Source organism: Anomaloglossus baeobatrachus, chromosome 7, assembly GCF_048569485.1.
Source record: "Anomaloglossus baeobatrachus isolate aAnoBae1 chromosome 7, aAnoBae1.hap1, whole genome shotgun sequence".
Lineage (NCBI taxonomy): Eukaryota > Metazoa > Chordata > Amphibia > Anura > Aromobatidae > Anomaloglossus > Anomaloglossus baeobatrachus.
In genome coordinates this window covers 96,197,321-96,221,087 of record NC_134359.1, presented here as the reverse complement: position 1 = coordinate 96,221,087, position 23,767 = coordinate 96,197,321, and the positions used below count along the sequence as shown (strand labels likewise).

At 43.6% G+C, this 23,767-nt stretch overlaps 2 protein-coding genes across 6 annotated transcripts in view; one reads left to right on the top strand and one right to left on the bottom strand.

The window, feature by feature from the left end:
* The window catches only part of UBE2F (ubiquitin conjugating enzyme E2 F (putative)), a 302,268-nt gene that overhangs the window by 8,334 nt on the left and 270,167 nt on the right, over nt 1–23,767 (bottom strand). The window lies entirely within an intron of this gene.
* RAMP1 (receptor activity modifying protein 1) overlaps nt 1–23,767 on the top strand; it is a 464,674-nt gene that overhangs the window by 314,922 nt on the left and 125,985 nt on the right. For 2 of the 4 annotated variants that reach the window (XM_075317495.1, XM_075317494.1), the window contains exons 3-4: nt 3,272–3,330; nt 8,309–8,415. The exons of the other annotated variants lie outside the window; for them this stretch is intronic. In XM_075317495.1, coding sequence (XP_075173610.1) covers nt 3,272–3,330; nt 8,309–8,361 — 112 coding nt within the window. In that variant the 3' untranslated portion in view covers nt 8,362–8,415. The remainder of the gene's footprint in view (nt 1–3,271; nt 3,331–8,308; nt 8,416–23,767) is intronic. 4 annotated transcript variants of the gene reach the window in all.

Below are 23,767 nucleotides of genomic sequence, written 5' to 3'. Positions count from 1 at the left end.
TCTTTTCTTTACCAGTGGCCCTCCCTACCACCTTGCTTATTGGTGTTTTGGTCACTGGTACTTTTTTGGTTTGGTTGTTTCAATATTAGACCTTCCCTATAAGGGAAGTTGTAGGTTTATATACATTTGTCAAGTCCTATTGAAGCATGAAAAGTTTTCCGTACTTCAGGTTAAGTATCGAAACCAAAACGAAATTATTTGAGGAGTATTCCAAGGGCATCTATAGTGTGACTCACTTGTGCTATGACAGTGATGGCCGACAGCATTGTCAATCGGATTTTATTTGCCGGTACCAGTTACAAGCAAATGAAGGGTCAGATGATAAATACATAGCCAAGTACCTTCTTTAAAAACGGAGGATCCCAATGAAAGATAAAGGCTTTGATTGTTCGGTGCATTAACATGCTCCAGACTGCAGGTATGGCAGGCAGGATAACATTCTGTCCCAAACGTAAAGGCTGCTTTACACCAGACAATCTATCGTGCGATAGATCGTCGGGGTCACGGTTTTTGTGACGCACATCCGGCATCGCTGGTGATGCCGGCCTGTGTGACACCTCCTAGCGACGCAGTATCGCTCACAAATCGTGTACTGCTCGCTAGGTTCCATAATATCGTTTAATTTAGTTGATCATCGTTTCCGTGGTAGCACACGCCGCTCTGTGTGACACCACGGGAACGATGAGCAGCTCACCTGCCTCCCGCGGCCGCCGCCGGCTCTATGTGGAAGGAAGGAGGTGGGCGGGATGTTTACATCCTGCTCATCTCCACCCCTCCGCTTCTATTGGCCGGCGGCCGTGTGATGTCGCTGTGACGCCGAACGTCCCTCCCACTCCAGGAAGTGGACGTTCGTCGCCCACAGCATGGTCGCACGAGAGGTAAGTAAGTATGTGTGACGGGGGTTACTAACTTTGTGCGACACGGGCAGCGATTTGCCCGTGACGCAAAAAGGACGGGGGCGGGTACGATCGATTGTCAAATCGCACAATCGGTCATACCATGTAAAGCAGCCTTAACACCTTATAATCTGATCTATATCACAGATTATGGCTATGCACAGTGATAAAAGGCTGGTAAGAGAAAGTGATGAGATATGTAAATGGAGACTTAGAGATATCTTTTAATATAACCCTTTGTTGAGCTCGGTTTAATTATTTATGTGAGATAATAAAACTGGTCACTGTACATATTACCAAACACTAGGGAATGTAATTTTTAATAGTGCAAAAAAGATTATCGCTACAGCCCAGTGTACTCAATGTGGTTGATTACTAGTTGAAAATTGTTAAACCTAGAACGCTTGCATGTTGAGAAACAAGAAACAAGCATCCAAGTTGTTTTTTTGTTTTTTGTTCAATGTAAGAACTCTTGTTTCCATTTCATCAAAGCAGTTTTGTCAGAATTCTGGAGCAAATTGCTGTTGAAAAGTCACAATATTTTGGCGCCAACTGCAGCGACCGGAGTTAAGATTTGTGGCGAGTCTCACAGAGGCACCTCTTCATGAATTGGAAGTGTCTAACTCCATCATGCTTCTCATTGAGACTGGCAAGAAAATCGCTAGTCTTTATGAATTGGTGTCTTTGACCTTGAACAATTTCTTGGGAGGAACACGAGGCCTTCTATTCTGAAAAACCTTGTAATCTCTTCTATAGTATATTATATATACTTTTTATTGTATGTTGCCGTTTTGATTCTGCTCCTTTATTGATAAAGGAAAATGTCAGCATCTTGACATATGCGGATCTTAACATGCATGCCAACAATATATTTTATTGTGTTATTTTATATTGTTTTTTATATTGTGTTTTATTATGTTTCAATATACAGTAGAAACTTTGTTTACGAGATTAATTCGTTCTGGGAGTGTGCTCTTAAATCAAGTTACTCGTAGAGCAAAGCACATTGTCCCATAGGAAATCATTGGAACTCAGACAATTTGTTCCACAACTTGTAGTAATGTCCCATCCTGGTCCCCTATTGTGCCAACACACACACACACATACACACACACACACACAGTATTCTCACCTATCCTTTGTTCGCTCGTCGGCCTCTTCCCTGGTTCTTGCAGTCCGCAGGCATGTGGATACGGTAACAATCGCGCTAATGCAGGGGCTGCTGCTGTCAGTACTTCAGCGCAGTTAACGTCACACATGAGCCGCTTGCTTCTGATTGGCCAGCGCGCTGACGTCATAGGCATGAACTGCCTGCCTCTGATTGGCCAGGGAGCTGCCTGTGGGAGGTGTGCAGAGACCGCTCAGCGCCAGCCAAGATGAAGCAAAGACGGCAGCAGCCCCTGCATGGGCTGTGATTGTTACCGGATCCACGTGCCTGCAGTCCACAAGTGGCAGCCAAAGCGGGTCAGAGCGCGGTGAAAGTACGGAACCGGAAGTGTGTGCGGTATTTGCTCGTACAGCAAAGTATTTCTCACAAACAGAGTTACAAATATGCAGCAAGCTTTGCTTGTATAGTGAAATTCTCGCACACCGGGTTACTCGTAATCCGAGGTTCCCCTGTATAGGAATGTATATTTTATATTACACGGTATGACTATTTCACGTGAAGTATTTTTTTTTAAAACTCGTTTTATTGAAGGATGTGCATAATACAAAAATACTTTATTTTAGATAGAAAACCATAGGATCATAACATTAAATTAACAATATTATCTGAGAGGATACATATCAGAACATATATATCTTAATATTTTCATACAAGCAAATTAGTCTGTTAAAAACTCTAAGAACAATACCTGTTCATAGAGTTCAATGTACTGTTCCCCCCAAGGGGAAACATAAAAAAGAAAAAGCAGAAAGAAAACCCAAACAAAATACAGATCAGTATGGATCCCAAAAGACACTATCTATGGATAACCACAAGGGATTTCTGGCGGAAATTCGATTACCATATCAGGGGCATGCCAAGTGTCTCATCTGTGACCTGAAACCCGAATGTGAAGTATATTTCATTAAAAAAAAATCTAAATAGTGGCACCAACTGGACTTTTTTCAACTACACATCTTTTGTATAAGGTGAAAATTATTGAAGATACTAAAAACATGTGTTTATTCACTTTGCTACTGCAGTAGAACCGCGATTCTTTGTGTCGCATTTTAAACCCCAACCGTTAATGAAAATCTCCCAGTCGTGAAGGAGGTCAGTGACCATAATTATGAAAATGGACATTAATTAGCCTCTACTGTGACAGTGAGCACCTTATGAAAGTCTGTTTATGTCACTTGCATTTGTTGATGGAACACTCTTTTCTCAGGTCATGGCAGAAGAAGTTCATGGGTGAATCTCATTACGATGCAGTATTAAACTCTCAAGGTAATATAACTGAAGAAGAAATCTGTTAATTTGGCATTAATTAGACCTCATCTGTACAAGGTTTTCAAATATAAAAAAAACACTGCACAGTCACAGGAAAATCCTGTACGTATCTAAAAAGTGAGGAACTTGTAGTAAGCAATCCCTAAAACATATTAGAGAAAGTCTTTAACCTGCGGCTGCCGAGCGGTTACAAAATTTCAATTACTAACATGCTGTAACAGCGGGATGGTCGCAAGTTGCAGTTTTTCAGTTTTTGCAGTGTTTAGCTAAAGACAGGGATAGGAACGTGATCGCCGCATGGGGTGAAAGAACCTGTCTAGGGACGTCAGGTTCTTCCCTCCCTAGTGGCAGTGCATCACTTCCCCCATTTCATCTTGCGCCAACTTTGATGGGCAACCAAGAACTGCCCTGGAGTGGTGCCTATCATCAGACAAGTCCATCCTCGCCATCAGAGCCTCCGGTGAAGACTGGTAGGCACTTAGTCATACCCCTCTCAGAGTAAGCCTGGTTCTGGGAAGAGTGGGTCTATGTTACTCTATTCCCTCCATAACTGTACAGTACCAACCACCCTTTGCCGTCAAAGTAGCATTAACTCTAGGTACACTTTTGAAGCACAAGAGATTTTGTAGGTTTATACCCAGGTGTATGAGTAGCCAATTATACCAAACCGGTGATAATGATCATCAATTTTATGTATAGGTTGAAATACAGTCAATGAATTAAACTACTGTATTGTATAGGACAGAGGTTCCCAACTCCAGTCCTCAAGGCACACCAACAGTGCATGTTTTCAGGATTTCTTTAGCATTGCATGGGTGTTGGATTCAGCACCTTTGCAGGTGATTCAATTATCACCTGTGCAATACTAAGGAAATCCTGAAAACAAGCACTGTTGGTGTGCCTTGAGGACTGGAGTTGGGAACCTCTGGTATAGGAGGCTTAAAACTGGGTGAGAAACAGCCAAAATCTGCTACAATGGTGAGGTTGCAGAAGTTTAAATTAATCTCCATAACGGAGGTAAAATTGAAAGAAAAAAGAAAAAAAAATTTAAAGGTTTATTATGCTCTGCAGCGCCTATTACAGTATGTGTCCAATTCAACATGAAAACTTTGGTGAAAAGTCATCCTTAAAATTCTCCAGTGAACGATATAGTGCAAAGCGACTGGTTGTCACCTCATATTGAGCATAGGAGCATGGTTTCACTATCAATTATAATTCAGGGCCATTGAAATAAGAGCTGACAATTAGTGATGAGCAAGCACTACCAAGCTCAGGTGCTTGGTACTCGTAACAAGCAGTTGGACGCAACTCAAATATCCAAGCATCAATGCGGAACTTTAGCATTTTATTCCCATGAAATTATCCGGAAAAATGCTTGAGATCCCCATTGACATCCATTATACTCGGGTACTTGAGTCACGCCCATCTGAGCGTCCAACTGCTTGTTACAAGTACCGAGCACCTGAGCGTGGTAGTGCTCGCTCATCACCACTGACTATCTCATCCTCCCATTTACTCAGTACCAAATCCATCAATCAAATAAAACAAAAACACTAATACTTAACTACTGGACTCGTGACACCTATATAGAAATACATAGTGCAAAGTAGTCAAAATGACTACCTCAGTAGTTCTAGTGTTAAGGGAGCAATGGGGATAAAATAAGAGCAAAAGCTGTCCACTTTTGACCAGGTTATTAGTAATGAGCGATCACTTACATGCTTGGGTCTTGTAACGAGCAGTTGGATGCTTGGACGGGTATGACTTGAAAATAATGGAAATCATCAATGGAGAAATTGAGCATTTTTATGGAAGATTTCTAGGAAAAATGCTCAAGTCCCCAATTGGCTTCCAATATACTCAGGTATTTGAGTCACACCCATCAGAGCATCCAACTGCTCATTACGAGTTCGGAGTACCCGACCATGATGGCAATGCTAGCTCATCACAGGTTACCTGTGATCATATATATATATTAACAATTGATTGATTTTGCAAAACAGTTTTTTCGTGCAAAGCAATGTGGCCATTACAATCGGCTGTACAGATAAAACCTCTCGTTCTTCAAAACCAAGTGATTGTGTAACAATTAATTGAAAAATCCAAGCGGCTACTTGAGCTGTGGATTTTGGCTGCTCCATCTGGCCACACCGTGATTTCTTAGAACAAAATTACATTAATGCCTATTTCAGGAAACCGTCAGACAAAAATTCCTCTAAATTACATTAATCGGTAAAAAGCTTCAAAGATGCAGACTCTAAACCGGTGTAATTTTTGTCTTTCTACTCCCATTCCCCGTCTGCAGGCGAGCGCTGGGCCATGTGCCGCTCGATTATAGAGTCCTAGGATCCGGAAAATTCACTTAGTAGCAGAGGAAAGTAAAAGCGTGTTTTATCACCTTGAACAAATGCACTTGATTAATGTAATAAACCATCCTTTTTATTTTCTTTCACTTGATTGAAACTGAAGTTATGAAAATTTGTAGATTTGGAATTTATTGAGTTCAGCCTTCTAAAAAAAAGGTAAAATTAGAAAGTATAACACTTCTGCAGAAATAAGTATTTTGAAGGAGTGCTAGGAGGCATATCAATGACCTCATTCAGAGAGGATTCTTTCACATACGCAAAAAAAGGTCCAAAAGTCATCAGTGTTTGGTCAGTGTCAGTTTTTACAATCAGTTTCATCAGTGATTTTCACATTTGAAAATATAACTTGCAAAGCTTTTCTTATCCATTACAATGTTAATCACAGACAGCACGCTAATAGCACACTGATGCCATTTGTGTGCGTTCTGGGATTTTTCAGACCCAGAGACTTGCATGAATGATTTTGATCCATGACGCGGATAAAGAAATATATCTCCACTACAGATGAGTGAACGCGAGGTTCAGGGTTCATACCAAACACAGACTTTAAAAGAAAAAGAAACAGAGTTCTGGTACTTTACGTATGCAAACCACTCACTCAAATATCTCTGTTCTCGGGTACGCTCGGTGCTCAGTCCAGCGCGAGCCTCTTGCAGTGTTTGATTGGCTCACACGGGAGGGGGGGAGGGGGTAAAATCAGTATAATAAGATATAATGTGCACCAAACAAAAAAAATAAAAATGGAAAAATCCCGCTCACCTAACCCCCCAGAAGTGATCCGTTAATGGCTGGCTGCATGTGGCGGAGACCCGAACTGCCCAATTACTGACTTCCATTGAGGTTCAGGTCAAATCTGAGTCCCAACCAGAACTTTAAAGTCCGGCTGCACCCGCCGAACCGAACTTCCACAGGTCCACTCATCTTTAATCTCCACCTGCAGTCACATGGTCCACAAACAACCCCCATAGATGTGTGAATGGTTACACATTTTATCTGTGAAAACCACAAATAGAACAGGTTTGTGAAAAGCGGAAGTCTGTATACGGTCTTATGCATTAGCATGCAGCGCAGGATAACGTACAGCGACAGGATGCAAAAAATATAGAAACTAAAGAGTCTAAGGCCATATGTGCCCACGGGAGCTTGCTCCTGCGGATTTTCCCGCGGAAAACCTGCGGATTTATCTGGATTTTCCAGATAAATCCGCAGGTTTCAGCATGTACAGACACTCCCCATGTTATCCTATGGGACATGGGGAGTGTCTCGTGTCCACGCTGCGGAATGTGCGGCTGCGGAATATGTTGCAGATGTGTTGCAGCCGCACATAACTGCATGTCAATTATTCCTGCACATTTACCTGCGGAAATCTGTCTTGGTCCCATACTTACCTGCCTTGATAGAAGACACCCGGTCACTTCCCCTCGCTGCAGAGGACGGCAGTGGAGTTAGGAGCAGGAAGCAGGAGGTGGGTGGGGCCTGCACGAGCTCCGGTCATGTGACAGCCAGAGCTAGTTCAGGCCCGCCCACCTTCTCCTACACAGTGCAGACGCTGACAGACACAGCCGGAGAGAAGTGCTGCTCAGCACTTGTTCTGCATTGAGGATGCAGTGCCGAAGCCATGGTACTGTATCCTCAATGCAGAATGCCCGTAGCATATCCGCAGGACATTCCGCAATAAAACCGCAGCATGGAAACAGACAAATTTGTGCTGCGGTTTTCTGGGAGCTCCTGCGGATATAACCGCAGGACACTTTCCCTGTTGGCACATAGCCTTACACTGACCCAACTCATGCGAGCAGGATATAAGCAACCTACCGATTGCAAGAACTTCTCAGTTTATCACATGGACACCCTGCAGATGGATAGAGGCAGTCAAAACTGGAATACACCTTTAAAGGCAACCTAAGTAGGATTAACCATTCTAACCCTTCTATTTGGGCATTTTGGTCATAGAAAGATTTTATCTTGATATCGGTGATCCGATGTCTTGTTCCAGAGGAATCTACGTTTTTCTTACATGTGAAAGAGCTTTCAAAGGGAATCTGTCACCTTGTTTTTGCGACCTAATCTGAGAGAAGCATAATGTACAGACAGAGATCCGGATTCCAGTGATGTGTCACTTACTGGGCTACTTAGTGTAGTTTTGATAAAATTACTGTTTAATCATCAGTAGATTATCATTAGAAGACTACTTGACCTGCTGTATAACTGCTAGATCTGCAGCAGAGAAAACATTAATTTTATCAAAATGACAGGAAAGAGCTCAGTAAGTGACACATTGTTGGAATCAGGGTCTCTGCCAGTACATTATGCTGCTCTCAGATGGGGCAGCAAAACCCTGGTGACAGATTCCCTTTAAGATCTATGGGCCGGACACAGATCTCACAGAGAATCTGCCTCCAGAGCTTATTTTACGTGAAAGGGGCGTCACCAGTGTGAGACATATAATGACTGACAGTCTGCTCTCCTAATGAATCACAGCTCCGAAACTGAGATCAGTGTACCATGGTAGGAAGGTTAGGCCAGTAAAGATTTAACTTTTGGCATATGTAATTCATTTTACAGTATATTAGCATTTTAGAATTTATTTAGGTTTCTTTCTTTTACAGTGATATGTCAGCTCAATAGTATGACGAGTGACCTCCTCCGGCACGCTGCATGAAATACTCGAGCAACCGGCAGGAGTGGTGGTGATAGAAGGTGAAGACGCCGGCAGGTGAGTATAAGATGGGGCAGGGCGCTTAGATTAAAAACACAACGCCAGTGGTTGAAAAAAATATAAAAACCTCTTCAGTGGTGCTTTAGTTGATTTCTTGTAGCTGCAGTTTTGACAAAAGTGACAATAAGAAGTGCAGTGTATCTGCAGAATATAACTCTCCCGTAGATGTCAAAACCAGATTTCACTTTTTCAATTTGTCATTCAGGAATATCAACGAACAACTGCTAAAGCCGTTATTATCCCAGTAAAATGTGGACATTATGTCCAAAGTGCAGCACACGGCAAAGTAGTTAATCTAATGGGAAAAAAATCATGGCCAAAGACCGGTCATTCTTCCCGTTATATCAGTAAATGTTATAGGTCTATGATCATAATTTACATCATATGTGCACAGGAGATAATACATCACAAGGACTTTTTAATGACACTAAAAGAGCAAGTCAGTGACCTGTTAATCTACTTTTTATTACCAAATGCCATAAATCAGGAGACATCTTGCATACAGAAGGTAACACGAGCTTCGGGCTTATGGGATTTGGCGTAATAGTCAGAACAGAGCTAATAAAAACAATAGAATGGTTACATGCCATAAAATCAACCTGCAACCATTAATTTTGTCATTCTGCGTCAGTGAGCTCATCTGAGAGTATCTGACCCCGGTATACTTTCAGCACTATAATACGGTGTGCCGTCACTGGGAGGTCATTCGATTTGCTAAAATGTAAACTTTATTTAATAACGAGCTTTCTTAAATAGATAAAATATACATTAATAAAAAATCTAAATACCTACAGAGATATAGTTGTGCTAAACAAAGTACAAACGTTTGCTTTAGTACTAAATATAGTATAAAAAGCTCGACAAGTTCATAAGGATGTTCTAGTCATGGCTAGTGATTAGAGTTGAGGGAACCTTGGGCTCGGAAAATGATGTGAAAATCAACCAGACGAGTATCGTGCTGTGCTCGCGTCTGAGTGATGCCCTGCATTGTGCACGCTGCGGGTACTGTTTCTTCGGCTCAAATTAGGCTTACATGTGGCGTACTAAGATATGCAGTTCACGGAGAATTAAAAAACAAATAATAAAATAAATAAACTAACATCGCCCACACACCTCCGGAAATGTTTTGCTATGGGCCAAAAGCTAAACATTTCCGAAGCTCGGTGCGCGTCGTTTTTTTAATTTTCTATGGACTACACATTTTAGTACGCTAAATGTCAGCCTAATTTGAGCTGAAGAAACAGTAGCCGCAGTGTGCACAATGCAGAGCATCACTCACAAGCGAGCACAACGCAATATTCATCTGGCTGATTTCACATAATTTTCCGAGCCTAAGGTTCACTTATCTCTACAAGTGATGAGCGAACCCGTGGCTATTCGGGTTTTTTGAACCAGAACAGACAAAAAAAAACAAAAAACAAAAAAACCCAAACTGGTTCGGCAAGTGAACTTGACCCCAAACAGCGAACCTCATACAAGGCAATGGGGAGCCCAAGTTCGAGGCTTTAAAATGGTTGTAGTAAGGGCTAGGGGCTGCAAAAGGAACATAAATTTGGGGTAAGGGCATGCAATAGGTAAATGACTTAAAGGGCTTCTGCCACCATAGCAAGTAAATGCAGAACCTAAAATTTTTAACATTGACCCCACAGAAATCGATTTCAGAGTCTCTCCATAGACCAAGAATTGGAATTGAAAAAAGGGCCCTTACAGAGGCTGTATTCCACGTTCACCCACACAGTCAAGATTGCAGACTTCCCTCATAGAGCAACAAGTTTTACAAATTTCCCCTATGCAGTCTGTATTACCGGTTCACCCACACAGTCAAGATAGGCAAAGTTGCCCCACAGAGCAACAATTTTAAAAAGGTCTATATGGAGTCCAACCATATCTTCAGCTCGGTGGGGAATGTCAACCCCAAACAGCTGAATCTCAGGACAGCCTGCTGTTTTTTTCTCTCTGGCTGTGCTGAGTTGGTCATGCAGGTGTTACAATAATTTGACTATTTAATGCATGCTTCTAGACCTACAGATGTATGGAGAGAGAATATTTTTGAGAAGAGACAATTAATACAACTTCCTAAAAATAGAGCTTAAATAAAGATTTAAAGGGGTTTTTCTGTCAACAGACTTATGGCCGCCTTCTGCTCCTTATATATCAGAAAAGCACAAAACATAGAGCTGCAATATAAAACACAGGGAAAAAAAAAACAAAATCTGCTGCATAAAACCACAAATATCATTAATACCAGAATTGTTGCATATTTTATCACTTTTTTTTTTCCGCTGATCGCAATCCTTCTTACAATGAAACAGTGAGACTGAAAGAACGGAGAATTCATCGGAGAGTCTGACTTTAATTCGCAGAGTGTGAACCAATATTCTAAGATAAACATGCAAGGAGAAACACAGTCACACCGCACGGTGACGGGAATGGCATTCGCTGCTTTAGGACGTGACTTTTTCATGCGCCTTTCAATATAAGGTCATATTAAGGCCAGAGAGGTGAATATACACACATGCATTCGATAAACTGAATAGGAAAGATGGCATTTGTTTAATGACACCACTCCACTGAATTCACAGATCCCTTTCTACAGTGGGATAAATATTTGATACATGGCTGATTTTGCAAATTTTCCCACCTATAAAGAATGGAGAGGTCTGTAATTTTTATCATAGGTACACTTCAACTGTGACAGACCGAATTAAAAAAAAAAATCCAGAAAAATCACATTGTATGATTTTTAAATAATTAATTTGCATTGTATTGCATTAAATACGTATTTGATACAATAGAAAAAGAGAACTTAATAATAGGTACAGAAACCTGTGTCTGCAATTACAGGGGTCAGTTGTTTCCTGTAGTTCTTGACCAGGTTTGCACACACTGCAGAGGGGATTTTGGCCCTCTCCTCCATACAGATCTTCTCTAGATCTTTCAGGTTTTGGGGCTGCCACTGGACAACATTGGGTTTCAGCTCCCTCCAAAGAGTTTCTATTAGGTCTCGGTTCCTCTTGCGTTTTGCACGGATGAGTGCAATCCGTTAAAACATTGGATTGCTCTGACTTTAGTGCAGAGTCAGAGCAATCCAATATAAGTCATTGTCCATCTGTGATTGTTTTCTCATGCCATAGCGGCATGTGGAATAAATCGAGTCTCAGCTCACCCCCCCCCATACAAGTTTATGGGAGCGTGTGAAACATCACACAGCACTCGCAAGTAATCTGAATGCAGTGCGATGTACGCAGAGACAGGCAGAGGAGGAGATGGGGAGACAGTGCTCCCTCCCCTCTTCTCTGTAGCTGTGACCCGATCACAAGATCGCATCGCAGTCGCATGACCCTCGGTTGACGCTCGCAAGGTCATTAGCATATCACTTCCGATGCTCTCGCATTGGAAGCTATACACAAGTAGGACCGTGCCCTTAGGATCACGTCTGGAGACTGGCGAAGCCACTCCAGGATCTGGAAATGCTTCTTACAGAGCCACTCCTTAGTTGCCCTAATTGTGTTTTGGGTTTTTGTTATGCTGCAAGACCCAGCCAAGATCCATCTCAAATGCTTTTACGCTAAGTTCACAAGTCTGGGAATAATCCATTAGAATGGATCCATAAGCAAAAAAGTTGTGCAAAGACTACTTTGTCAGTTTTGAAAAAATAGATTTTTGCAGAATTAGTTTTTTTTTTAGATGGGAGTCCATGGAAAATGGATCTGTTAACTGATTGCTACTTTTCCATTAAAAAATCCCAAAAAACGGATCCTGCAAAATTCATTTTTTTTCAAAACTGACAACAAAGTTGTGTTTGCACAATTTTTTTTACCAGCGGATTTCTGCTGGATCCATTCTAATGGATGATTACTGGACATGTGAACTTAACAGTGGCACCACATCTGACCAAATACTGAATGCGTGAACGTGGCCTTACTGAGAGAAGGAGGTAGTTGGCCAAAAAGTCCCCATCCATCCTCCATTTAATACGGTGCAGTCGTCCTGTCCCCTTTGCTGAGAAGCAACCTGAAAGTTTGATAATTCCACCCCCATGCTTCACGGTTGGGATGGTGTTTTTGGGATTGTACTCACCCTTCTTCCTCCAAACACGACATATGGACTTGATACCAAAAAGTTCTATTTTCGTATCATCTGACAACATGACATTCTCTAATGTTGCCTCTGGATCATCCAGATGGTCATTGAGAAACTTCAAACGGGCCTGCTCATGAGCTGGCGTGAGCGTGCCCTGCAGGAATTTAATCCATGACTGCATAGTGTGTTACTAATGGTAATCTTTGAGATTGTGGTCTCAGCTTTCTTCAGGTCATTGACTAGGTCCTCCCGTGTAGTTCGGGGCCGATTCCTGACTCAGAATTACCCTTACCCCACGAGGTGAGATCATGCATGGAGTAGAGCCCCATACTAAGTAAGGTTGACAGTCATCTGGTGTTTCTTCCATTTTAGAATAATTGCGCCAACAGTTGGCTTTTCACCAACCTGTTGCCTATTGTCCTGCCGCCAAACCCAGCTTTGTGTAGGTCTACAATTTTGTCCCTGCTGTCCTTAGACAGCTCTTTAGTCTTGGCCATGGTGGAGAGATTAGAGTGTAATAGAGTGTGTGTGTGGGCAAGTATCTTTTATACAGGTAAAAACTTCAAACAAGTGCAGATAATACAGGTAATGAGTGCAGAGTAGGAGGGCTTCTTAAAGAAGAAATAACAGGTCTGTGAGAGCCATACTTCTTGCTGGTTGGTAGATGATCAAATACTTATTTCATGCAATAAAATGCAAATTAATTATTTAAAAATCATTCAATGCGATTTTCGGGATTTTTTTTTTACTCTGTCACAGTTGAAGTGTACCTGCAATAAAAATTAGATCTCTCCATTATTATTATTATATATTATTATTCTTTGTATGTGGGAAAACTTGCAAAATCAGCAGTGTATCAAATACTTATTTTCTCCACTGTATACATACTGTTGGTATATGGTGGAAATTGTCTGCACACACAATACAATAAAATGCAATACAGTTATCTAGCTTGTCACGTCACTGGTCAATGACCATACAGATTGGTGATGAAAGCTTCAATTTTCTTTCTGGATGTTATTCTACTTTTAAAGTTGGATTTACACAAAAAAATTTTGTAGCAATTTTTAAGCCAAAACCAGGAGTGGATTCAAATAATATGGGAATACCAGGAAGCTCTGGCACTTCTTACTGGACCTACTTCTAGCTTTAGCTTAAAAATTGCATCAAATATTGTATATGGCCCTAACTATTCCAAGTGATTAGGTTCTGCCTCGTTTGAAGATGGAGACCTGTGATGTGGGTTCTGAGCAAATATCTGGCTTCCCGATGTGGCTCCTGCTCTCACGTCATGAGTTTCAAACATAGGATGGTTAGGAGTTTATGTATATTACAGCTGAGCAAAGAGATTTGCAGGACTCGGCCTGGGTCAGTGGCCATGTCGGTATGACTAGTCACTTGCTGTGCTGCTGGATTAAAGTCATGGTAGCCTCCTCCTATGTGCTGGCATCTCTGTTGCTTCTTCCAAAAAGTAGTTCTGACACAACATCAAGCAAATGGTCTCAGAACAAGGTGCAAATCCAATTCAGACATTAATCTGGTCCACTATGGATATAATCCAAAAGCAGCAGCACAGCATCATTGAGTGAAAAAAAAAATAAAAATAGATGCACGTACATATCCAAATAGTAACGTTTCAGTTCCTCCTGAAACCTTTTTCAAGCTTCAGAAAGGCTCCGGGAGGAACTGAAATATTGCTATATTTTTGGACAAATTTTTATATACACACACATACCTCAACATTGAATTTGCAACACCAAGAAGGACAAGTCAGAGGAACTGAAACATTGCTCTATTTTGGAAGATACACACACACACACACACACACAAACAAACTCCTCAACATTGAAACTGCCCTACCAAGAAGGAAAGGTGATGGACTTCTGAAAACAAACCGTATCGAAAAACATATTGGAAAAAAAAAAGTGAAAAAACCCTTTCAAAACATCTCAATTTATTCAGTATCAAGTATGAGTGCTATGATATCTACACGCCTTGGCATGCTGTCAGGGAGGTTCGTATATTGTGGACAACACGTGCTACAAACAACGTTTATTAGAACATTTTTAAAAATGCAGAAATGCAAACCATTGAAAAGAGTATATACATAACAAATAACAATGTGGTTATTCACTAAGGTGTAGCAAGTAACATGAGATACAAAAAGACATCTTTGTCAGGAAATACAGAGACCACAGTAGGTTTACAATCTAGATATCTCTAAATAATATAATTAACATTGTCAGTAAAAAAAGTACATACCACTAAAAAAAACACACATTAAGAAACCCCCTGATACTCCTGTATGATTGGGGGAAACAAAAGTCTATCAAGCAGAAACTAAATGCTTATTAATATCAATAGTCACAGTACAGAAATTATGATATTGCTGTAAGTATTGGAGAAAGGGGGGTCACCACGGAAAAGCCGGACACGCGTGTCGCATGTGCAAAGTACTGCTTTCTCAAGGGGATTGTGGCTATTTTAGTGGTATATGCTTTTTGACTGACAAAATGTTAAGTATGGTATATTATTTTGATCTATGTGGAATGGAAACATACTGTGGTCTCTATTTACGGAGGACAATGTCTTTTTGCAGCTCAGGTTACTAGATACACCCTAACGAATAACCACATTATTGTTGCCCATGTATATACTTTTCTATGTATGCATTTGTGTATTTTTGAAAATGTTCTAATACACCTTATGTGTTTTATGGCACGTGATGTCCACAATACTTTTCCTAATACATACACACAGTGTGCGTATGCATGCATGTATACTATATATTGTGAGGTAGCGTCGTCGGCTGCGCTGCAGAAGACACGGGATCCAGGCACCAAGGTTCACAGCACACGGTTTATTCCAAAGAAAAAGTCCACAATATTACATATGTGCCTTTCCGGCAGAGAACTCAGGGAGATGTGATCACCCCCTCACACCCGGCACACCTGCCCTTGTTCCTGAATCTATTTATCCCTCCCTTCAGCCTGTAGGGAAAACAGCATTAACCCTATAGTGGATTATCATGGAGTGAGCACAACCGGGGCGAGACATACCGGCCGTCATAGATAACCCCGGTCACAGTCTCACATACCCCCCCCCTCAGTTCAAGCGTGCGGGGTTGAACTCCTGCCATCAAACACGGGCCGCGGGACAAGGCATCGGCGTTGCCCTGCAACCTACCGGCCCGGTGTTCAACCGTAAACCGGAAGTTCTGCAGAGAAAGGAACCACCGGGTAACCCGGGCATTCCGTTCCTTGGCGGACCTCATCCAGACCAGTGGAGAGTGATCCGTCACCAAGCGAAACTGACGTCCCAGCAGGTAATAGCGTAGGGACTCCAAGGCCCACTTGATCGCCAGGCACTCCTTCTCCACTACGCTATAATTCCGCTCGGGAGGGGTGAGCTTCCTACTTAAGAAGGTGACGGGGTGTTCCTCCCCCTGAACCACCTGAGACAGCACTGCCCCCAGGCCGACCTCCGAGGCGTCAGTCTGTACTATGAACTCCTTCCGGAAATCAGGGTTGACCAGAACGGGCTGTCCGCACAGGACCTCCTTCAGGGCCCGGAAGGAGTCCTCGGCCTGCGGAGTCCAGCGCACCATGACGGACTTCTTGCCTTTGAGAAGGTCCGTCAAGGGGGCTGATAGTCCCGCAAAATCTTTTACAAACCTCCTGTAGTACCCCACGATACCCAGGAAGGCCCTAACCTGCTTCGTGGTCAGGGGTCTAGGCCACTTCTGGATCGCCTCGACCTTGTTAAGTTGGGGCTTAATCACTCCTTGGCCTATCACGTAGCCCAAGTAGCGGGCTTCCGTGAGTCCCAATGCACATTTCTTGGGATTGGCTGTCAATCCGGCTGTTCGAAGCGCGTCCACCACCGCTTGTACCTGTTCCAAGTGAGTCTGCCATTCGGAGCTGTAAACAATGATGTCATCAAGGTACGCTGATGCATACGCCTGGTGGGGTTCCAGCACTAAGTCCATCAACCTCTGGAACGTGGCCGGAGCGCCATGTAACCCAAAAGGCAAGACAACATAGTGGAAGAGACCCTCCGGCGTAACAAAAGCGGTTTTCTCCTTGGCGGACTCCGTTAGTGGCACCTGCCAGTACCCCTTGGTCAGGTCGAGCGTGGTAAAATATCGCGCCTGTCCCAGCCTATCAATCAGCTCATCCACCCGGGGCATGGGGTAGAGATCGAACTTGGATATTTCGTTCAATCTCCTAAAGTCATTGCAGAACCTTAAGGAGCCATCGGGTTTTGGTATTAGGACAATCGGACTAGCCCATTCACTCCGGGATTTTTCGATGACCCCCAGGCGTAACATTGTCTTTACTTCCTCCGATATGGCTTGTCGTCGAGCCTCCGGTACTCGGTATGACTTCAGGCGTACCTTCAGGTGGGGCTCGGTGACAATATCATGTCGTATCAGACTGGTCCTACCGGGCAGCTCGGAAAAGACATCGGGGTTCTGCTGAACCAACCGTCTGGCCTCTCGCCTCTGAGTCTTGGTGAGGGCTTCTCCAATCCTTACTTCCGGTTCGTCCTCTCCGGAGGTCGCTGGAGCCGGATGTGAACGACCCGAAGAGGAGGGAGGTGGGGAAAAAACAGCCATCAGGTTTTCCCGTTCCTGCCAAGGTTTTAATAGGTTGACATGGTATATTTGTTCAGGTTTCCGCCTACCGGGCTGCAATACTTTGTAGTTAACCACCCCGACTCTTTCCTTTATCTCGTAGGGGCCTTGCCACTGAGCCAGGAATTTACTCTCCGCCGTGGGAATCAATACCAACACCCGATCCCCGGGATTAAAGGTCCGCACGGTGGCTTGTCTATTGTAGCGGACGCTTTGCGCGGCCTGAGCCTCCTGTAAATGCTCCTTCACAATTGGCATGACCGCGCTTATGCGGTTCTGCATACCCAAAATGTGTTCAATCACACTTTTATGGGGGGTGGGCTCCTGCTCCCAGGTTTCTTTTGCCAGGTCCAACAATCCCCGGGGATGTCGCCCGTATAACAATTCAAAAGGCGAAAACCCCGTGGATGCCTGTGGCACCTCTCGTATGGCAAACATCAAATAGGGAAGCATCATATCCCAGTCTTTCCCGTCTTTGGAAATCACCCTTTTGAGCATGGTTTTCAGGGTTTTATTGAATCGTTCCACTAAACCATCCGTCTGAGGATGATACACAGACGTACGCAACTGCTTGATCTGGAGTAGCCGGCATAGCTCTTTGGTCACTTTAGACATGAATGGGGTCCCCTGATCCGTAAGGATCTCCTTGGGCAACCCCACCCGGCAGAACACAGCAAACAACTCCCGAGCTATAAGCTTGGCTGCAGTATGTCTGAGAGGTATCGCCTCTGGATACCGGGTGGCATAGTCAACGATCACTAGGATATGCTGGTGCCCTCGAGCAGACTTTACGAGGGGCCCCACCAGATCCATCCCTATCCGTTCAAAAGGGACTTCTATAATGGGTAACGGTACCAACGGACTGCGAAAGTGGGTCAGGGGTGCGGTAAGCTGACACTCCGGGCAGGTTTCGCAGAACCGTTTTACCTCCCCAAAGACCCCGGGCCAATAGAACCTTTGCAATATTCGCTCCTGCGTTTTCTTGACCCCTAGGTGACCACTCATCAGGTGTTTATGAGCCAAGTCGAGGACCCGCCGGCGATACGGCTGGGGCACCACCAACTGCTCTACCCCTACGCCCCGTATTTCATCTACCCGGTAGAGTAAATCCTGCTTAAGAGCGAAATGGGGGTATCTTACCTGGGCACCAGGCAGCTGTGCCACCCCGTCAACTACTGTCACCCGACTCCGGGCATGTATTAATGTAGGGTCCTGGAGTTGGGCTGTCCCAAACGTATCCGGGGACGCCTCCAACTCCGGGATGGGCTCGACCGTCTCAGCCTCTCCTGCCAATACCTCTAGGGGCGACCTATCAGGTTCACATCCTGTCCCTATCATGGGGACCCCTACGGCAGGCGTCCCGGATTCAGGATTGTAGGGCTCAGGTCCCGGACTGACCAATATCTGAGGGGACTTAGGAGGTCCCTTCCATAAAGTCCAAAAATAGGGCAGATCCCTTCCTAGGATCACATCATAGGGAAGAGTATTAATAAGTCCCACCTCATGTTGCACCTGACCGCAAGGTGCTGTGATGGTGACTATCCCCGTGGGATAGTCTCGGCGGTCCCCATGTATGCAAACCACCCCCACGGTACGTCCGGTGGCCTTTACTTTAGCCCTTAGGGTTGATCGCACAAGGGTCACTAAGCTTCCGGAATCCAACAAGCCTGTAACCGGACATCCATTCACCTGAATTTGGCACAAGTGGGGCTCAGTCTCTGGGTAGACCAGGTCAGCGGTACACACCACCTGAGCATACATTGAACCCCGCCGGGTAACCCCACAATCCATGGGCTCCGTGGTGAGTGGACACTGGGCTTCCATATGTCCCACCCGCTGGCACCGCCAACATCTAATAGGGAAGGACACCCCCTTGACGAGTTGTCGTTTAGGGTACATAGTTTTCCGGACCTCAGGGACGGAGGGTGCAGCTTCAGACGGGACAGTAGCGGACTCCCGCACCGGTGTCAGCGGTGGGTCCTTGGCCCTAGGCTTGGAGGGGCCGAACCGCCGGGCGGTACGCAAAGTCTCAGTGTCCCGTATCAAGTCCTGCGTAGCCACATGCCGCTCTACCAGGGACACTAATTGGTCCAGGGTACTCGGGTCACCCTGTCCGACCCACCGTTGAACGGTGACGGGTAAAGTGCGCACAAAACGATCCACTACTACCCTTTCCACCATTTGCGCCGGGCTCAGAGTGTCAGGCTGCAACCACTTTTTTACAAGATGTAACAAGTCATAGGCCTGGGAGCGTACGGGTTTGGCTTCCTCAAAGAACCACTGATTTACCCGCTGAGCCCGTACATAGGTATTCACCCCAACCGAGCCAGTATTTCGGCTTTCAGGGTCACATAGTCAATGGCGTCCTCGGTACAGAGGTCCAGGTATGCTTTTTGGGGTTCCCCCGTCAGATAAGGTGACAATACCTCAGCCCACTGCGGGGTCGGCAGCTTTTCCCGCTCGGCCACCCGTTCAAACACCGCCAGGAACGCTTCCACATCATCACCCGGGGTCATCTTTTGCAACGCTTGTCTCACCGCTTTCCGGACGCTGCCGTCATCACCCGATCCCGGGGTTGTTGCTGCCGGTCCGGCACGGATCGACTTGGCCAGGAGAACCATCTGTTCTTGGTGCCTTTTTTCCTGCAATTGCAAGGCTTGCTGCTGACGTGCATTGGCCTGCTCCATCTGTTCTTGGTGCACTTGCAAGGATTGCTGCTGACGTGCATTGGCCTGATCCATCTGTTCTTGGAATTTTTTTTCCTGCATTTGCAAGGATTGGAGCAGGTGTGCATTGGTCTGTTGCTGCTGTGCATTAGCCTGAGCCAAATGCTTTAGTATGTCCTCCATGGCGTCGCCGGGTTTGGGCTGTAGTATAGCCGCTCGAATCCAGGACATGTGCTACTGGGTCACCAGGAATGGATGCTACACCTCACCGGCTGTCATGCCCGCCGATTCTCCACCATATGTGAGGTAGCGTCGTCGGCTGCGCTGCAGAAGACACGGGATCCAGGCACCAAGGTTCACAGCACACGGTTTATTCCAAAGAAAAAGTCCACAATATTACATATGTGCCTTTCCGGCAGAGAACTCAGGGAGATGTGATCACCCCCTCACACCCGGCACACCTGCCCTTGTTCCTGAATCTATTTATCCCTCCCTTCAGCCTGTAGGGAAAACAGCATTAACCCTATAGTGGATTATCATGGAGTGAGCACAACCGGGGCGAGACATACCGGCCGTCATAGATAACCCCGGTCACAGTCTCACAATATTATATATTATATATATATATATATATATATATATATATATATATATACACACACACACACACACACACACATATATATATATATATATATATTATACACACACACACACACACACACTGGAGATAAAAATTAGAGACCACACAATTTCCTAAATGTTAAGGTCATGGTGTAGCCCTATGTGATTATATCCTAACATGCGTAAACAGTATTTTCAGCTTATTTCCTAAATTGAATTTATTGTAAAGCACATAATAAAAATGTAAATGAGATAAATGTAAAAGAACATGGATCAAAATTAGAGAACTCTTTAAATTTCAAATGCGGCAATTGCTACTTCTGTCAGCAACATTTGGTTTGTAATCCTACAAAGTCGGAGCGTTTGTCCACATGGTGAAAAAAATAATTTCTTGTAAAACCAAGTTTGTAGTGTATGTTGTTTTTTGCCCATGTGGACGATTTTGCATTGGGAAGGCGATCAGACCGATGTATAAACGATTGAAAGAATATTTCAATTCTCTCAGTTCTGGCAAGGGCTCCCCACAGCTCATTGAGCACATACGAGAGAAACAATGGAAATCCTCTTTGCTTGAGTTTTGCTGGTTTAGTAAGGGTTAATCTACCCCCAAAAGTAGGAGATTTACACAAATTACTTTTCCAAACAGAAGCAAGATTAATTATTAAATATAAAAACACAGGGAAGCCTTGGCCTGAATGACAGAAATCTGTTTTCCTCTGATTTTTTATATTTTTTTTTCTTATCAAAAGATTTTTTGTGTGTTTCTTTTTGTTTTGGGTTTTTTTTTTCTTCCTCTTTCTTGCATGCCTCCATTGACCCTCCTATGTAATTGATCATTGTGAGTCTTCGTAATTAGAAATCCATGTTTGCTTTTAATTATGCAGTGACGAGGACCGGGTGTTCCTTTTTCGGGGAAGGGCTCAGTCCACTTCATATGGACCCGTAGAAGCACTTGACTGTACGAAACGGCCGTCGTCCTGGGGAACCTTAACACGGCTTCGCCGCTTCTATTTTTAATACACACCTTTTCATAAAATAAAGCCGAAGTTTTTTTATGCATGCTGGAGTGGAGAAGCTCATTTTTCTCTTCTTCAAATGTGAACACTTTCAGGTATCTGCAAGTTATTGGTGTTAATCTGGCACCTGGTGCTAATTTCCTTAATTATTTGACAAACCCGATTTAACTGGAAAGCCTAACTTTCCAGTTTGCACTGACTGCAAAGATGGTGTGTCATTCCAAAGTGACTGACACCTTCCAGCAGCAGGCTGTCCAGATGATGGCCAAAGGGGTGACCCCATCAGCCATAGCAAGAGAAGTTTGTTGTTCCAAGTCTGTGATTTCGAGAATATTGCATCTTTACAACATCACAAACTCTTTCAAGTCTCCCAAGAAGGCTGGGCGCCCTTGAAAGACAAATGCATGAGAGGACAGGATAGTGCGGAGAAACTCCATGGGTAATAGTTTCCATACTGCAGCTGGAATTGCTTATCAGTTTAGTACTGAACAGGTAAGAATCTGTATCATCATACAGTATCACGAAGTTTAAGAACATTTGGACTGAAAGCCCACTCTACAGTGAGCTAACCTCTCATTAGCAGAAAGAATCAAAAGGCTAGACTCACGTTTGGTGAGGAGCATGTTGCGTGGAAAGAGGAGAAGTGGTCCACAGTTCATTGATGAAAGCAAGTTTAATTTATTTGGGTCTGATGGGTAACATTATGTGTGTCATCAAACTGGGGAAAGACTGAAACCAAAATGTTAAGAAGTCAGTGAAAGGTGGTGGAGAAAGTGTCATGGTTTGGGGAATGTTTTCTGCAGCAGGAGTTGGAGGAGATGCCGGATTAACACCGGAACTTGCAGGTATCTGAAAGTATTCTCTAATTTTGATCAGTGTTCTTTTTCATTTATCCCATTTAAATTTTTATTATGTGCTTTAATAATAAATAAAATTCAAGAAATAAACTTAAAATACTGTTAGTTTACTCATGTTAGGATATAATCACATAGGCCTACACAATGACCTTAACATTTAGGAAATAGTGTGTTCTCTAATTTTGATCTCCAGTGTATATACAGCGGGTGAAATAAATACCAGTTGTCACCATTTTTGTAAGTAAATATATTTCTAAAAGTGCTATCAACATGAATTTCTTACCGGATGTCGGTAGGAACTCATCCAATCCACACAGTCAAAGAAATGAAACTACAGATGCTCATTAATTATGTTATGTGTAGTAATTAAGGTCAAGCCAGGGTCCAGAACTGAACTTTATCTAAAATTCAGCTGAACTGAAACGTCAACAGATTCGCTCATCTCTACTAATGGCCAATAAAAAGGTGTCTCATTACCAAGATGCCACACAAGAAACATGTCATAATCGGTAAAACCAGGGAGTTGTCTCAAGACCTTCGCAACCTTATTGTTGCAAAATACACTGATGCATTGGTTACAGAAGATGTTCTAAACTATTGAAGGTTCTAGCGAGCACTAAAGTGGGGAGAAAATTATTTTCACCATAAACTGGCCACGACAAGGTGCTCCACATAATACATTTCACTCCTCTGTCAGAAATAGCATCAGAAGAGTTGTCCAAGAGCCAATGACCACCTGTGGAGAGCTACAAAAAGACCTGGAATCAGGAGGTACAATTGTTCCAAAGAAAACAATAAGTGATGCACTCAAATGCCACGGTGTTATGATTCAGGGACCGAGGAGGATCAAGAAATGCGGAAACCCAAAAAGTAACCAGAGTGGCTGGAACCTTAACGGACTGCAGACCTAATCCTGACACACAACTAGAAGTAGCCGTGGGACGACCCTACGATGACCTAGACGTCTCGACACAGCCGGAGAACTAAATATTCTTATAGATAGAAATGTAAGAAAAACTAATCTGCCTCAGAGAAATTCCCAAAGATATAGATCGCCCCCCCCACATGTAAAGACTACGGTGATATAGGAAAACACAATACAAAGCTAGAAAACAGATTCAGCAAAGATGAGGCCCAAACTATCTTTATAGGAAAGGATAGGAAAGAGCACTGTCTGCAGCTGTAAAAACCCTACAAAATCTCAGCACGCCTGACATAGAAAAACCCTGGAGACCACACTGCCTCTCCCCCACTATATCAGTACTCTGATATTACTGGGATCCAAAAAAACTAATATAGATGAGGGACTGAATTTAATACCAAGCATAACAAAACACAATACATTGCAGAATCATGGAGCTAAATATACACACACCCAGCAGGGAATGATCCAATTCCACCAGGAACTGCACACAGGCAAAATAGGAATCAAGCAATAGTATCAAAACAGAAAAAAACAACAAGAAA